This window comes from Heptranchias perlo, chromosome 1 (assembly GCF_035084215.1).
Source record: "Heptranchias perlo isolate sHepPer1 chromosome 1, sHepPer1.hap1, whole genome shotgun sequence".
Lineage (NCBI taxonomy): Eukaryota > Metazoa > Chordata > Chondrichthyes > Hexanchiformes > Hexanchidae > Heptranchias > Heptranchias perlo.
Window position 1 is genome coordinate 147,267,138 of NC_090325.1, and position 18,593 is coordinate 147,285,730.

General features: G+C 48.4%; 1 protein-coding gene across 4 annotated transcripts in view; it reads left to right on the top strand.

The window, feature by feature from the left end:
* LOC137327071 (uncharacterized) overlaps positions 1–18,593 on the top strand; it is a 323,001-nt gene that overhangs the window by 182,401 nt on the left and 122,007 nt on the right. For all 4 annotated transcript variants that reach the window (XM_067992511.1, XM_067992483.1, XM_067992492.1 and 1 more), the window contains exon 6: positions 17,408–17,551. In XM_067992511.1, coding sequence (XP_067848612.1) covers positions 17,408–17,514 — 107 coding nt within the window. In that variant the 3' untranslated portion in view covers positions 17,515–17,551. The remainder of the gene's footprint in view (positions 1–17,407; positions 17,552–18,593) is intronic.

An 18,593-nucleotide genomic window follows, 5' to 3' on the forward strand; every position in this document is an offset into this window, starting at 1 on the left:
CTCTTGGTCTGTAGCCTTGTAGGTTACGGAACTTCAAGTGCATATCCAAGTACTTTTTAAATGCGATTAGGGTTTCTGCCTCTACCACTCTTTCAGGCAGTGAGCTCCAGACCCCCACCACCATCTGGGTGAAAAAAATTCTCCTCAACTCCCCTCTAATCCTTCTACTAATTACTTTAAATCTGTACCCCCTGGTTACTGACCTCTCTGCCAAGGGAAACAGGTCCTTCCTTTCCACTCTATCTAGGCCCCTCATAATTTTATACACCTCAATTAAATCTCCCCTCAGCCTCCTCTGTTCCAAAGAAAACCCCAGCCTATCCAATCTCTCCTCATAGCTCAAATTCTCCAGTCCTGGCAACATCCTAATAAATCTCCTTTGTACCTTCTCTGGTGCAACTACATCCTTCCTGTAATGTGGTGAACAGAACTGTACGCAGCATTCAAGCTGTGGCCTAACTAGTGTTTTATACAGTTCTAGCATAACCTCTCTGCTCTTACATTCAATGCCTCGGCTAATAAAGGAAAGTATCCCGTATGCCTTCTTAACACCTTGTCTACCTGTCCTGCTACCTTCAGGGATCTGTGGACATGCACTCCAAGGTCCCTCTGTTCCTCTACACCTCTCAGTATCCTTCCATTTATTGCGTATTCCCTTGCCTTGTTTGGCCTCCCGAAATGCATACGTCACACTTTTCTGGATTGAATTCCATTTGCCACTTTTCTGCCCACCTGACCACTCTATTGATATCTTTCTGCAGTCTACAGCTTTCTTCCTCACTATCAATCACATGGCCATTTTTGTATCATCTGCAAACTCCTTAATCATGCCCCCTACAATTAAGTCTAAATCATTGACATATACCTCAAAAAGCAAGGCCCTTATAACCAACGGCTTGCAGGCAGTGCACGCCCCAACTGGGAAGCCCAAGGCTCACCTGAAATTGGACTTCGCACCTCATTTCAATAATTTGAGTGAGCTGCTACTGCCTGTCGTGCCTCTAGAGGCAGTTTGCTCATTGCCCAATGATCAATTTTGGGCCATTTGCTTCACTGCCAGCGGCCCTCAGGTAAGTCCAGGGAAGGAAGGAGCAGAAGAATGGGAGGGGGGGGGGCAAGTACAGGCAGGCAGCAGGACTGCTGTGGAGCTGAGAGGATAATTTCTGCTCCTCCTGGTGCCACATCCACACCAGGAAAACCCGAGCAGAACGAGCCCAAAGCCAGTTCCACTCTGGGCAGCCCAGTTTTTCACAGGGGTCCTAAAACAGATGTTAGGCCTCACATTAGAATATGAAAGGGGCCTAAGGCCTGTTTTAGGCAATATGATGTTAGACATATTTCAGGCATCCTTGGGGCGCAGATCATACAAAATTGGTAATTTTTGCCCCGTTTTCCACCTGCAAAATGGATACAATGGGGACCAAATTCTACCTCTTGCTCTTATCCTTGGGTCTCACCTCTAGTAATTGTCCCCAAGCCCAAGAATCCTATCAATAAAAGTATTTGTGTTGATATGGGAGCAGCAAGTAAAGTAACTAAGCGTGAAAAACATGATTGTCCAACCCTGGATAAAGTTAGACGAGAGGGATTGAATGTGTACATCCAGATACTAAAAGGGGAAATAGGGATTTTCTGTTGGCACAAGGGCCATGTGGTGATTGTATCCCTTGTAAAAACCAAAGACTTTTCCTGCAAATAAATAATTCATATTTATAAAGTGAACATCAAAGTTATTCATCTTACTGCTGTTCACTATGTGCAGTATCACTACTATGTTTGCCCACATAACAATAACGCAGTAATTAATTGTATGTAAAGCTCTTTCCGATGTTTCTGTAAAAAAAGTGCTCTGTAAATATAAGCATTTCTTTTTATCAATTGAGACAGTATAAAAACAGAAACTGCTTCCTAAGAACTCATTCTAAAAAAAACAATTGGACTTTTAAAACATGCTGGTGGTGTTGCCTTTCCCTCCCTGTAAAGAGGCAGTGTGAAATGTAGATTGACCCGACTCAGTATATGAAATGTAGATTGACCCGACTCGGTATATGAAATGTAGATTGACCCGACTCGGTATATGAAATGTAGATTGACCCGACTCGGTATATGAAATGCAGATTGACCCGACTCAGTATATGAAATGTAGATTGACCCGACTCGGTATATGAAATGTAGATTGACCCGACTCGGTATATGAAATGTAGATTGACCCGACTCTGTATATGAAATGTAGATTGACCCGACTCGGTATATGAAATGTAGATTGACCCGACTCGGTATATGAAATGTAGATTGACCCATCTCGGTATATGAAATGCAGATTGACCCGACTCGGTATATGAAATGTAGATTGACCCGGCTCGGTATATGAAATGTAGATTGACCCGACTCGGTATATGAAATGTAGATTGACCCGACTCGGTATATGAAATGTAGATTGACCCATCTCGGTATATGAAATGTAGATTGACCCAACTCGGTATATGAAATGTAGATTGACCCGGCTCAGTGTATGAAATGTAGATTGACCCGACTCGGTATATGAAATGTAGATTGACCCGACTCGGTATATGAAATGTAGATTGACGCGACTCAGTATATGAAATGTAGATTGACCCGACTCGGTATATGAAATGTAGATTGACCCGACTCGGTATATGAAATGTAGATTGACCCGACTCGGTATATGAAATGTAGATTGACCCGGCTCGGTATATGAAATGTAGATTGACCCGACTCGGTATATGAAATGTAGATTGACCCGACTCGGTATATGAAATGTCGATTGACCCATCTCGGTATATGAAATGTAGATTGACCCAACTCGGTATATGAAATGTAGATTGACCCGGCTCAGTGTATGAAATGTAGATTGACCCGACTCGGTATATGAAATGTAGATTGACCCGACTCGGTATATGAAATGTAGATTGACGCGACTCAGTATATGAAATGTAGATTGACCCGACTCGGTATATGAAATGTAGATTGACGCGACTCGGTATATGAAATGTAGATTGACCCGGCTCAGTGTATGAAATGTAGATTGACCCGACTCAGTATATGAAATGTAGATTGACCCGACTCGGTATATGAAATGTAGATTGACGCGACTCGGTATATGAAATGTAGATTGACCCGACTCGGTATATGAAATGTAGATTGACCCGACTCGGTATATGAAATGTAGATTGACCCGACTCAGTATATGAAATGTAGATTGACCCGACTCGGTATATGAAATGTAGATTGAACCAACTCAGTATATGAAATGGTATATGGGTGGATGTTGGGTAAGGGGAGGAATGGTCTTGGCTATGATGCCCTCATCATCAAATAGCCTGCTGACACTCATTAGACAGACTCGCACATGGAGAAAGGCCACTTGGTCAAGGTACCAAAAAGCAGCGGGCACCGTGGAATTGCACACTCAGCATGAATCACTGTGGAGCAGGGAGAGAAGTTAAATTAAAAGAAAATAATTCATGTACAATGATCAGCTCCCGGATATTGTGGTTAATCTAATTACACCAGAGTGATTGTTATTCATGTTGTACTTTAAATTAATGGAGAATGAGAAAATTAGTCTAAAAAAAAGAATTCCATAGCAGAAATTATGTTTTGAAATTGTAATGTCAGTGTTCAGATAACCTTCAGAATGTCCTCAGGCTACACTTTAACCCTTTCATCAGGTTACAGCCTTGTAACTATTTCCCACATATCCAATATTCTGTGTATAACATTCTTCATCTGTGAAAAGGTAGTTATATCTCCATTTTGTTCAGGTAAATTTTATCTGTGTTTTACACTGCACCAACTTTTGGAGCGGGACCAAATTTATAAATCCACTTCACCAATAGCCCTTCAAATTGCAGAAAATTGCTCTTGTTGCATTTGTATAATCGTATATTAGTACTGTTTAGATGCACAGATAGAGGGAGAGATGATAGTTGCAGTAATGTCCTTAATCTGGTTCCTTTTCAATATAGATCTCTGCCTATAGTTGCCCAGTGTAAGGGCAGAATGACGTCAGGACGGCCTGATACTGAACTCTTGAGCCAATGTCCTAAGGTTTGGTTGAAATCTGCTGAAGGCATGTAGAAACACCAATTATAAGCTGTCATTTTGTTTTTTAGTGACAAGCATCGCATGTCTCAGGGAAGAATTTGATACTAGAGTCTTCTTTACAGAAGCGGTGTTTGCATATTCTGGGTGAAATTGAGTCGCATTCTCTTGGCTTGCTGAAAGAAGTTCAGTTTGTTTTGTCTGAGGCCTGCACAGGTATTTCAGGCATGTAGCACTCCTGGTCTGAGTATTTAAAGGTAGTTTTTTTTAATATATGTACTTTAGGTGTAGAGAACCACAATGAGCTTGACAACTGATTTCCAATGTGTGCACTCTTACAAGGGTACACTCCTAGAAGTAATCTTCAGAAATCTTAAAGTATGTTAACAGGAAAAGATGCATTAGATTTTTTAAAAATTAAATTTAGAATAGGTTTTAAAATAGATTGGTGTCCAACTTTTGCTTAAACTGAGGGTGGGTGAAATTCATCTTCAGCGGGAGTTGGGAGTGGAATAAAAACATCTGATCGTGGTCAATCCACTACCAAGTGATTTTATCCCACTGACGTCCACTACCATCAGTATTGCACTAAAGCCAAAGTTGAATTTCACCTCTGAGGTGTACAAATTGCGGCCTGTGGGCCACGTCAGTCCTGATCATTCAACCTTCAAACACAGGCAACTCAATCCTATTTGCTCTTGCATTTTTTATTTACTGGTTTGATCTGTTTAAATTTCATAGGCCTGAAGGTTTGGACAGGGCAGTTTTGTTGTCTCATTATGGATAAATCTTAAATCAGAACATCAAGATCTTGACATATATGCAAATTAATGGGAACATGGATTTAAACACGATGGGCCAGATGTTAGCAGGGCTGCGGGTTCTCGGCGGGGGGGGCCAGCGGGCGCGTGGGTAACGCGCCTGGTGAAATTAGTCAGTTTCCCGCGCGATCGTAGCAGACAATTCACTAATTGGAGCCACTTACCTGCTCCTCCGGGTTCCCCACTGCTGATCTGCGCGTCGGGCGGGCTGCGCATGCGCAGTAAGATCTGTCAGCTGGAGGCCCTCTAGTTAAAGGGGCAGTCCTCCACTGATTGATGCTGCAACAAACAGAAAAAATTACAGCATGGAGCAGCCCAGGGAGAAAGGCTGCTCCCAGTTTAATGATGCCTCACTCCAGGAATCAATACATGGGGTGAGGAGGAGGGGGAGGACAGAGATCTTCCTCTCGGCGGGCGGGAGGAAGCGGCCTGCCTCTGCCACCAGGAAGGCCTGGCTCGAGGTGGCAGAGGATGTCACCAGCGCCACCAACATATCGCCCACCTGCATACAGTGCAGGAGGCGCTCCAATGACCTCAGTAGGTCAGCCAAAGTGAGTACTCGTAGTCTTTCCCCTACACTCCGTCTGCCACATCACTGCCCCCACCCCACATCTCCTTCGGCACTGCCAACACTACTCTGTCACATGGCCCCTCATACCCACTCAAACCTCATCCTCATCTTACCTGCACCTACTCACCTCGCCAGTACTCATCCTGCCACTACCACTCAACCCAATCCTCATATAATCTCATGGCTCTATCTCATACTCACCCTCTCGTGCATCTCTCTCACGGCCAGCCTCACTCAACCTGCCACTACCTGTGCTGCAGCCACAGGGCATGCATCACATATGTGCAGTAGGAAGCGTAAGGCAAACGTGTCGTGAGCATGAAGGGGATGCACAAGGGTGTATGAGGGTTTGTCATGGGTGTTACTTATATTGAATTTCTGAACAACTCACATTACATATTATATTGGCACCAGTACTGCCATGTCTTCGCGAATCTTGTCTGGTTTGTGCAATAATGCCCTTTCCTGATGATCACTATGAGGAGCCACAACTGATGCCACCCATTGTGTCACTGCAGAGTGGGTGTAGGTGTATTTGCAGGGCTCTTCTGCGCAGACGACTGGGAGACATCGGCGATGTCCCCGGTGGCACCCTGGAAGGATGCGGAGGAGAAGTTGTTGAGGGCAGTGGTGACTTTGACAGCGACAGGTAAGACGATGGTGCTCGGGCCAATCGGGAGCAGCTCGGCATGAAAGAGGCTGCAGATGTCCACAACTACATGTCGAGTGACTCTGAGCCTCCGTGTGCACTGCTGCTCAGAGAGGTCCAGGAAGCTGAGCCTCGGTCTGTGGACCTTGTGGCGAGGGTAGTGCCCTCTGTGACGCATCTCTCTCTGCGGTAGCCCTCCCTCCTGCTGTCCAGGTGGATGTGTCACAGCACTCTGTTGTGGAGCTCCACGTGTCAGAGGTGGACGGTGTGGATGGCGAGGCTGGTGAGGCTGTTCGCCCTCCGAGGAGGTCATGACTGCAGCTACGGCGGCCCCCATCCGCAAGATGTACATCTGAGGGGGTCCGCAAGGTAGGTACATGTCTCTGGACCCCGGGGTAAGCGTGTAAGTTGGTGACTTTGACTGTCAGGAGGAGGGTGGTGGAGGCCAAACTTTGTCCCAAGTGACAGAGTGGCCTCCTGCAATGGGTGAGGGTCTCCCCCCCCACCTGTCAAATGGACCTTTGCAGCTGCCACAGGCTGACAGCTGCAACACGTCCATTTGACCTGGGAGTGTTTCCCCCAGTGTGGGAAACAGTCCCACTTTGTTCTAAAATCCCACACAGTCCCTTATTCAGGTCAGTTAATGACCTGAAATATCTAAATAAATATTGTCAAATGGCATCCCGCTGGCTTTAATTGCCTGTGGGATTCCCACCAGCGGGGGCTGCGCGCGCACGCCGGCGCGTCCGTGGGGAACCCAGAAGTGGGCGGGATCGAGACGGGATCCGGTCCCGCTCCGGGATTCCCCGATTTGCGGGGCCCCCACGCCGAGAACGCACCCGATAGCGGGTGGTAAAATTACCCCCTATATGTGGTCCCAAGTATACACCTATGTAGCTCACAAAGATAAAACCTCTGACTTAGATGACACTCTGGTGGACAAAAGGACAAGATTAACGCTTGAGGTAGTGAGGTTGGTGGTATTAACAAGAGCTACACACAGAGCAAAAATGACCACTGTTATACTTGGAGTGTTCGGTCTTAGTAAAGGCCCAAAATTGGGAAATAAGGACCAAATTATGAAGTGATTTGAAAGCTATTTTGAGCTCCTACAGATGACAGCGGCTCGATTTTAGTAGCGGGTTCCCAGTGCGTTATCGGCAGGGTGGGCTCGAAAATGTCAATTTCCACGTGCGGGAGCGGATCGCGCCGCGATCCCGGCCACTTCCGGGTCCCGCGCTGACGTGCGGGGCTGCGTGTGCGGCCCCCGCTGGTGGGAATCCCGCAGGCGATTAAAGCCAGCGGGGTTCCACTTGAGTGTACTTACCTTGCTTGTTGAGGTCATTAAATGAGCTGAATCAGCTGTCATAACAGGAAGTGTGGGATTTTACATTCAACGCAGAGTGTTTCACACACTGGGGGAAACAGTCTCCCTCCAACCAGGCGTGTTGCAGCCAGCAGCCTGTGGCAGCTGCCAAGGTGCACTCCACAGGTGGGGGGGCGGGGGGGGGCGAGAGCCCTCACCCATGCAGGAGGCCACCGCGTCACATAGGGCAATCCCTGCCCCCCACCACCCCCCGCCAAGCCAGAGGACAGACCGACGTGAAACCGCAGCCCCAGTTCGAGGAACCACCTACCTACCCTGCACAACCCCTCAGACCAACACCTGCCAGATGGGTGGTGCGTGGACATCCTCGGAGGACGAACAGCATGACCAGCCCCAGCAGCCTCGCAGTCCACGCCGTCCGCCTCAGAGACGTGGAGCCCCCCAACACGGTGCTGTGGCACATCCACCTGCACAGCAGGAGGGAGGGCAACCGCAGAGAGAGATGCGTCGCAGGAGGCACTACCCTCCGCACAGGGTGTACAGATCGAGGCTCAGCTTCATGGACCTCTCCGAGGAGCAGTGCATACGTTGGCTCAGAGTCAATCGTCAGGTAGTCGCCGACATCTGCAGCCTCCTGAACGACGAGCTGCTCCCGGATGGACCAAGCAGCATCTTCTTACCTGTCGCCGTCAAAGTCACCACTGCCCTCAACTTCTTCGCATCCGGATCCTTCCAGGGTGCCACCGGGGACATCACCGGGGTCTGTCAGTCCTCTGCACACAAGTGCATAAGGCAGGTCACCGATGGGTTGTTCCACAGGGCCTCGCACTACATCAACTTCGCCATGGACGAGCGCAGCCAGGTGGAGAGGGTGGTTGGATTCCATGCCATGGCTGGCTTCCCACGGGTACAGGGTGTAATCGGCTGCACCCACATCGCAATATGGGCACCTCCGCATGAGCCAGGGCTGTTCATCAACAGGAAGGGGTATCACTCCATGAACGCCCAGCTCATTTGTGAACACCGCCAGAGATTCGTACACGTGTGCGCCAGATACCCCGGCAGCTGCCACGATGCCTTCGTCCTCAGGGAGTCCACCGTCCCGCCCATCTTCCACGCACCCAACGCGGGCAACGGCTGGCTCTTCGGCGACAAGGGGCTTCCCCTACACACGTGGCTCATGACGCCTCTGAGGAACCCCATCACCGGGCCGGAGCGTCAGTACAATGACAGCCACACTGCTACCAGGTCTACAATTGAGCAGACCATAGGGCTGCTCAAGATGCGCTTCAGGTGCCTTGATCGTTCTGGGGGAGCGCTCCAATACACACCATTCAGAGTGGGACGAATCATAGTTGTCTGCTGTGCCCTGCACAACATGGCCCAACAGAGAGGGGTGCCGCTGGAGGAGGCCCCATCAACACCCGCCACCCACATTGAGGACGGCGATGAGGACGAGGAGGTGGAGGTGGAGGAGGAGGAGGAGGAGGAGGAGGAGGAGGAGGACGCGCGCGAGGATGAGGAACGACCCATGCGCCAAACCCTGACTCACCGAGATGGTCGCCGGGCCAGGGAGGCACTCATATGTCAACAGTTCTCCTAGAGTCAGACATTGCGAGGCGCTCGCATCTCCTCACCTGCACATGCGAGGGGCCATACCAGCCCCCTCCACTGCAGAGTGTTGCCAGTACTCCTGCACCCACAGCAGTGTGCCCAATGGGCGGCAGCAGGTGTTCGCCGTCATGATGGGCTACACGGAGCGCACCTATTGCACAGGCCGCGGAAGAATGGACGAGAGTTGGCAGGAGTGGTGAGAACCATAGTGTTTAATGTCGACAAGGTGCAATACTATAAACAAAAAGTGTACAAATTAACAGACACCCTGGTGCATTCCCTTTGTGCTTATAACGCCTTTGGAGTTCTTTTGCGGGTACCCCTACGTGGTGCTACCCCTGTGGCTCCAGCAGAGGTAGTGGCAGGTTGCTCGTGTTCTTGCCTTGACCGGGTAGATGCTCTGGGCGGACGGCCCCTGGGTTTCGGTGCCCGTGAGGGCACCTCCACAGACTGCTCCTCCTGCACCGGGGCAGGGGCAGACTCGGTCACCTGGAGAGGAGGCTCCATTGCGGGTACTGGTTGAGAGGGGGGCAACGGGTGGGACGTGGGGGCACCTTGAGAAGTGTCCCCGCTTCCGTGTCCCCGGTCACCATCATCCCTCACGTGGCCTCGGCCCACATCACCCCTTCCACCCTGCTGGATGACAGTTTGGATTGCATGTGTGAGGCCTTGCAACGCCACCCCTAGTGTATCCGTCAGCCTGTAGATGGCGGCGGAATGTTGCTCACCCTGAATCCGTACAGCCGTTGTCAGGGCCTGCACGGACTCGACGTGGAGCTGTGCGTGACGCTCGAGGGAGGCCAGCCTGTCCTCCACCGCAGATGCTCCCGCACCTACCCGCGACACTGTGTCGCCGATACCCTCCTGTACCTGCACCACCAATGCCCGCATGCAGGAGTTGGACTCCTCCATCACCTGCGCAATTGTGGACAATGCGCGTGGCACCTCTCCCAGTACCTCAGCAATGTGCTGGTGCCCCTCGACGACTCTCCTTTTCACTGGTGGCCCCCTGGGTTCAGCATCTGGGTCCGGCTGAGCAGAGCCTGGAGATGAGTGCTCCCTCCGACGCGGACCCTCCGCGGCTGCCCCTGCCACCAGGGTCTGCTCATGCTCACACGTGCGCGGTGAATCACCAAGTGCAACCCCAACTAGTTGGCGAGGGGGACCCACCGAGGTGGGTGTCTCTGCGCTGGTGGATGGTTGGCTCATATGTGACGATGCACCCTCAGAGTTCTCTGAGGAATCGCCCTCATCACACGAAGCGCTCGCAGACGGCCCTGCAAGGGAACAGAGGGCACTATGAGGCATGTGCACAGAGGTCGCGGTGTGCCAGATGGCAGGTGATGATAAGGTCATTCGCGATCATGAGTTTTCAGTGTCAGCTGTCCCTTACCGGCCGATGCTGTAGCGCCAGACTCGCCATCGCCCACCAACAGGCAAAGTTGTGTTCCGCTCAGTTCGAGTGCCTCCACCTCGGCATCCGTGAGTTCGAGCACGTGCGGCGGGCGCCCTCCAGTGCGGTCCCCTTCCCGCGCGTTCTTGCATCTCTTCTCCTGTGAAGGCAAAACACAGATGCGTGAGTACGTGCAGATTGCATAGTGAGACACCTGGAGCATCGGTGTGGGTGGGTTGCGCGTGGGGCGGATGGATGGGAGGATGCGTGTGCCACATGCCCGTCCCATTGCATGGGGTTGGGGCGTGTGGTAGTGTTCCAGTGGGGACAGGGAGGGTGGGTCAGTGCAGGCACGGTGAGGATGGTGAGTGAGTGGCTGTGAGGATTGCTGTGGGAGCGCTGTGGTGGCTGTGCAGAAGGGGTTGTGGGGTGTTTGGCGTGATGGTCGAGACGGGTTCTGGGGGGGGGGCGTTAGTGACTTGCCAGACCTAGTGAGGTCATTGAACCGCTTGCGGCACTGCTCCCAAGACCTGCTGGTGTTAGAGCTGCTGCTCACCTCCGCCGCCACCTCTGCCCATGCCCTCCTGGTTACCGAGCCAGGGCACTTCCGTCCGTCCCTGGGGAAAAGCGTGTCCCTCCTCCTTCACACACCGTCCAGGAGGAGCTGCAGCGCGTGGTCGGAAAAGCGGGGCGCAGCCTTACCCCTGGGTTGCGCCATGGTCTGCTTCCTAATGCTGGATGCAGGGGGGGGCTCTGTGGGACTGCCCCTTTAAGTGCAGCTCCACCATCGCGCTGGCGTCAATGCGCATGCGCAGGCGGCCGGCGCACAGCTGGCCTGCGGCGAACCCGGAACCACGGCTTAATTCAATCAATTATCCCGCGATCGCGCGGGGGGCGCCCTCAATTAACCGTCCGCGTTTTCCATGCTCCCGGAGGACCACCCGCTGGGAACCCGCAGGCCTGCTAAAATCGGGCCCCAGATGTTTGCCCTCTTTGTAATTTCAGGTACTGCTTAGTTCTTTTAATCCTTCTGAGATGGATGAAGACCAATTCATAATGTTCGGTCCTCATTTGAGCAAATTTCAGCAACTTGTGATTTGAACAGGACTCAATAAGTAACTGTGTCAAGGTACACAAGTGCAGTTGACTGTACATTACAAAACCCAAGCAAAATGACAAATAAAGAAGAAAATAAAAAATAAAGGGGTCAACATTGCACAATGTACAGCAAGATAGCAATATTAAATTAACAGCAAACTTAAGTACGTGTTTGTAGCAGTCAAACACTTGAGGAAAGATTGAGCCAATCAACAATGATACAAAAAATATCATACAAATCAAGACAAGAGACATTATGGTGAGAGTCTGGACAAGGACCAAACTGAATCTTGCTGACCTCTCATGACCAGCAAGCTATCTCTAGTTCACCAGTAATAAAGAAATGAGACTGGTGGACCAATTTGCTGTGGTCCTGTACCAGAATATCCAATTTCTAGGCTCAAGTGTTTGGGATAGACAAGAGAATGTCACATCCAGTGGAGGAAAATGGGTAAACAGTAATATGGAAAGGGGGAACGATTTGGTTCAGGAGACCTTGCTGTATAATCAGATGGTGGGGAGGGGGAAGAAAAATACACAGCTTTCCACAACCCCAGCACCACCCAGTCCTGTTTTAGAGCACACCTAGGGATCAACAGAGAATACTAAGACAAGCACAATATCCTCTCTCCTCAGGCACAATAATTCCAAAAGGAAGACTGTATATAAATAGCCTGAAAAAGACAAAGACAATACCTGATTATCTTCAATGGAGCCACCTTCCACAAATTCTCTTTCTATGCTGAATAAGATGGTATTGACACCTTTCTCCAGAGTACTGCAATGGAATCATACACTGCAAACACCATGGGGTCGATCAAATGTCCCATATCAGAGTCAAGTGAGATGTCCAGAGAAAGATCCAAGACATAGTGCAGTGGATTGGTGTAATAGAGATACCTGTATTTGAGCTGACCTTGAGTATCGTGGCTCAATGTGACTGGACTAAGGGATAGGCCCAGAACATAAGTGATTGGGAGTCAACTCCTCCACTACCTCCAACACACCATGCTGACGTGCAGTATGTACAATAGAGAGTTTTCAGTTGTCCCTGCTGGAGGCAATTGCCGGTTGGTGGCTTAGTTGCCAAAGACCATGGGGTAGTTTTCAGCTCACTGCATGGGGGATAATCTGGTGGAACAGATCATCTGCCCATTGTAGAACGTGCCCTATTTTCAACCAATTGATTTCAAAATCGAATAGGTTCTACAATGTGCAGTTGAGCTGCTCTGTCAGATTACCGCCCAGAAGGTAAAGGTAAAAATTACTTCCCATATGCCCTGCTGTTCCTCATCTGAAACCAAAAAATTGGGGTAGGCTACCCACCTCTCTTGTAAGTGAGATGAGCTCATCATTTCCATAAAAATCACTGAAGAATAGCATTGTGAACTCAATCTATCCTTCTCAGCCAAACTAATCAAAATGGACTCCAATCTTAACACCTTCTTAGAAACCCAAAGTATGGCTTCTGTACTGGAAAGCAATGACATCTGGAAATCTGTAGTCCCTTAAATTTGTTCCTTGGGACGCACGTTCCATTGAAAACTCATATGCCAACCTCTCCCAATGGTAAATCTCATTGTTAAAAGTGTACACATTTACCTGCAATACCTGTTGTAGGTGTTTTCAATGGTAAAGATGTCATAGCTCTACTTGTATATGTAGAAAGGATAATCGGGCGGGGTGGAAAAGAGACGGCCGAACTACTACTGCCCGTTTTGTGCCCCCACTGAAGTTGATTTTACCCCTGTTGACTCTTAAAATAAATGGGTTAAAACCTCCATCAAAACAGCAAACACAGGAAACAATAACAACAGCTTGCATTTATATAGCGCCTTTAACATAGTAAAACATCCAAAGGCACTTCACAGGAGCGATTATCAAACAAAATTTGACACCGAGCCACGTAAAGAGATATTAGGACAGGTGACCAGCTTGGTCAAAGATGTAGGTTTTAAGGAGCATCTTGAAGGAGGTAGAGAGGCAGAGAGGTTTATGGAGAGAATTCCAGAGCTTAGGGCCTAGGCAGCTGAAGGTACGACCACTAATGGTGGAGTGATGGAAATCAGGGATAAACAAGAGGCCAGAATTGGAGTAGTGCAGAGATCTCGAAGGGTTGTAGGGCTGGAGGAGGTTACAGAGTTAAGGGAGGGGCGAGGCCATGGAGGGATTTGAAAGCAAGGATGAGAATTTTAATTCGAGGCATTGCCAGACAGGAGCCAATGTAGGTCAGCGAGCACAGGGGTGATGGGTGAACGGGACTTGGTGCGAGTTAGGAGGCGGACAGCAGAGTTTTGGATGAGCTCAAGTTTATAGAGGATGAAGATGGGAGGCCGGCCAGGAGAGCATTGGAATAGATGAGTCAAGCCTAGAGGTAACAAAGGCATGGATGAGGGATGAGGGTTTCAGCAGATGAGCCTAGGCAGCAATGGAGACAGGAGATAGGAAGGAAGACTTGCATTGATATAGCACCTTTCACAACCTCAGGATGTCCCAAAGTGCTTTACAGTCATTTAAGTACTTTTTTGAAGTGTATTCACTATTGTAATGTAGGGAAACACCGCAGCCAATTTGCACACAACTAGGTCCCACAAATAGCACTAAAAAACAGATTATCAAATAATCTGTTTTTTAGTCATTTTCATTAAGGGATAAATATTGACCAGGACACTGGGGAGAAGCCCCCTTCTCTTCTTTGAAATAGTGTCATGGGATCTTTTATGTCCACCTGAGAGAGCAGGTAGGGTCTCGGCTTAACGTCTCATCTGAAAGACAACACCTCAGACAGTGCAGTATTCCCTCAATACTGCAAGGGAGTATCCACCTAGATTATGTACTGAAGTCCCTGGAGTGGAACTTGAACCCACAACCTTCTGACTTAGATGCAAGGGTGCTACCAACTGAGCCACAGCTCACACCTTGTGGTTTTGGTGATGGAGAGGATATGGGGTCGGAAGCTTCGTTCGAGGTCAAATAGGACACCAAGGTTGCGGACAGTCTGGTTCAGCCTCAGACAGTGGCCAGGGAGGGGGATGGAGTCGATAGCTAGGGAATGGAGTTTGTGGCGGGGACAATGGCTTCGGTCTTCCCAATATTTAATTGGAGGAAATTTCTGCTCATTCAATACTGGATGTCGGACAAGCAGCATGTCAAATGAAAGTCAGTGGAGGGTTTGAGAGAGATGGTGTTGAGGTAGAGCTGGGTGTCATCAGCATTCATGTGGAGCCTGAAGTTGCGTTTTCAGATGATGTTGCCAAGGGGCAGCATGTAGATGAGAAATAGGAAGGGGCCAATAGTAGATCCAGAGGTAATGGTGTGGGTGCAGGGAGAGAAGCCATTGCAGGAGATTCTCTGGCTACGACTGGATAGACAGGAATACAACCAGGCGAGGGCAGTCCTACCCAGCTGGACAACGGAGGAGAGGCATTAGAAGAAGATGGAGTGGTCAACCGTGTCAAAGGCTGAAGACAGGTCGAGAAGGATGAGGAGGGATAGTTTACCATGGTCACAGTTACATAGGATGTAATTTGTGACTTTGCTAAGGGCCGTCTCAGTGCTATGGCAGGGGCCGAAACCCAATTGGAGGGGTTCAAACATGGAGTTGTGGTAAAGATGGGTGTGGATTTGGAAGGCAACAATACGATCAAGGACCTTCGAGAAGAAAGGGAGGTTGGAGACGGGGCAGTAGTTTGCAATGACAGAGGGGTTAAGGGTTTTTTGAAGAAGGGGTTGATGTCGGCAGATTTGAAGAGGAGAGGGACAGTACCTGAGGAAGGGAACCGTTAACAATATCAGCTAGCATGTGGGTCAGGAAGGTAAGTTGGGTGGTCAGCAGTTTGATGAGAATAGGGTCAAGGGAGCAGGAGGTGGGTTTCATAGACACAATGAGCTCGGAGAGGGTGTGAGGGGAAATAGGAGAGAAACTAGAGAAAGATGTGCGTTCAGGGCTAGGACAGGGGGAAACCTTGGCGGAGGTTTGGCTTGGTGGGCTAGGGGAAGGGAGGGAAGCGGCAGAGGCAGCTGAATGGATGGTCTCAATCTTAGTGACAAAGAAGTCCATGAGTTCCTCGCACTTGCTGTTGGAGGTGAGGGTGGAGGAGGCAGGGGAGAAGGGTTTAAGAAGACGGTTTGTAGTGGAGAAGAGAAGCCAGGAATTATCTTTGCATTCCAGGATGATCCTGGAATAGTGAGCAGTTTTAGCAGGGAAGAGCAGGACCCGTTAGTGCTTTATGTGGTCCAGTCAGATCTGGTGATGAATGGCTAAACCAGTTGTCCGCCATAAACTTTCAAGTCTGTGTCCCTTGGACTTAAGGGAGCGGAGATGGGGCCATACCAGGGGGAACAACCAGGTTGAGAGAGAGTAAGGGTTTTATTGGGGACAAGACCATCAAAGGTGGAGGTGAGGGTGTGATTGAGCTGCAGAAATGTGGCGAATGAATGACGAATGCATTAAGAATTCATTTACTAATAGGACAAACAGCAATTTTTAGGGTCATAAGCTTGAATCATCAATATTGCTGGTATGCAATGAAAATTAATTGTTTATTATTCTCTACCACAATTTGACTTGTGAGATTGGTGTGCACGTTGGTGTTACTGCATTCGAAATGTATATGTGGAAATACATGGAATTTTGAAAAGATCGTTAATAAAAATTAGATTCAATTTATGAAGTTAATCTTTGATCAAACCTCCAGAGCTGTCACGTTGTATGGGTATTTCAAGCTTCCCAACTACTGACAATGGAAATGGAGTTAAATGTGATGAGGACAGGAGTTTCACCTTTTGTATAATAACTGACAAAGGCATGATACACCTGCAACAAATACTTTGGGGCCCCAGAATTGTTTTGAATATGCTTTGGCTTATTCTGATGGCAAAGTCTGGTTTTGAATTAATACATTACTTTTCGCATTTGTTTTCATAACAGAAAATATATCTTTGATATCAACATGTACGGAGCCAAAGAAGGTTCAGTTTGGAAAGTAACTTGATTTAAATTAAAGATGGCTTTAAAAATATACAGAAAAAAAACTGTAGAGCAAGCCAGAATATTTGAAGGGATTATTATTGATCTAACACTGGTGTTGGTTTCAGTTAGAGCTTTGCTCACTTGAACTGTGGAGCACTGATGGAGATTGTGTTCCTGAAATTCCATGGGAGTTTCCACTGACCTTGCGCTGTAACTCAGGCCAGTGGGACCCCCAGGTAAATGATGTAAGTGGCCACTTTCAGCCGTTTACACCATTTCCCTGGGGAATCCACTGGTCTCCCGCCAATTATGATGGCAGGTCAATTGAATTTCAGGTCTTGTGTGATTTTATTTTTCTAAATATGTTGCTGTTGCCAGGATGCTGATCTCTGGAGCTTGTTTGCCAAGTGAACCTATGAGGGGCAAGTTTAACTTGAGGGGGATAATGGGTGGGCAGTGGGTGGAGTAGGCCCACTGCCTGCCCCGTTGCTGCCAGGAGGCCCAAGCCATTGTCAGACGTGGGCTTTAGTTACAAGCCTCTAGCGGGCTTCAATGGCCTAATGGGTAACCCGGTGAGGCTGTCTGCCAGGAGCACAAAGTCAGAAAATTACACCTTTGATATAATACATATAGGGGAAGAGTTTTCTCTTTTATGTTTGGTCATTAAATAATTACCTGGGTGGAACACATAGAATAAAATCGGGTAGTGTGGATCGCATGCCCATTATGGAGCCTGCCTGATTTTCCATCCATATAAATTAGTATGCCAACAATATCCCTTCCTTTCTCCCTGCTCCCATCTTCTACCACAATGCCATCTCACATTGTTAACTGGATAGTCAAAGCAACAGCAGCTCATTTCTAAGGGAACATTTATATTCATTTTGTTTTTTGCAGCAAACCTTGGCCAGGAAAACATGGATAACCTTGACGATTGGAACTTCAAGCCCCAAGACTCTACTTTCACTGACATTGACCTGATGGACTGTGCCATCACTGAGTGACTTGCATGTTTCTGCTCAGAATACTCCTTGGAGATAGGTGAGTTCTTGTTCCTGTCTTGCCTCATGTTCCAGAGACTGATTATTGTATCTGATTTCACTAATATTGGCCCTTTTACTCCCACACGAGTTTTCTTTTGGTTTAATGCTGCAGGTGTGTATTGTATTTTAACGTTAAAAAATCGATAAATCACAATTTTTTTGTGCCAAAATACAATACATATAAAAATATTCACATAACAGATGTCTCACATGGTGCATTAGAGAAGTGATCATTTGTAAAGTACTGGAGTAGGAAGGCTGCATCTTTAAGGAAATCAAGAATTTCTAAGGAAAATTTTTACCAAGGTTCCTGGGTGATACATGGAGACAGATTTTCCAGTTCCTGTGCCTGGGCGGATTGGATTACCTGGGTGCAATTCATAGAGGAAATTGGATGTGGAGGATTGACCTTAGAGGAAGACCACTCGATTTTAGGTACATTCATTTAAAGATTATTCTCATGTTTATTTTTCAATCAGTATTATTTTAACAAGTTACTACTTTCATAACTAACACTGATATTGTATCTAAACTTGTCCTGGATCCACATGTGTACTCCTGACCCTGATCCCTAGTTACACTGCTTCGCTGCCGTGCATCAGTCCCAAATCTGGAACATAAGAACATAAGAACGTAAGAAATAGGAGCAGGAGTCGGCCCCTCGAGCCTGCTCAATCATTCAATCAGATCATGGCTGATCTTTGACCTCAACTCCACTTTCCTGCCCGATCCCCATAGTCCTTGATTCCCCGAGAGTCCAAAAATCTATCGATCTCAGCCATGAATGTATTCAATGACTGAGCATCCACAACCCTCTGGGGTAGAGAATTCCAAAGATTCACAACCCTCTGAGTGAGTAAATTCCTCCTCATTTCAGTCTTAAATGGCCGACCCCTTATCCTGCAACTATGCCCCCTAGTTCTAGACTCTCCAGCCATGGGTAACAACCTCTCAGCATCTACCCTGTCAAACCCCCTCATAATCTTATATGGTTCAATTAGATCACCTCTCATTCTTCTAAACTCCAGAGACTATAGTCC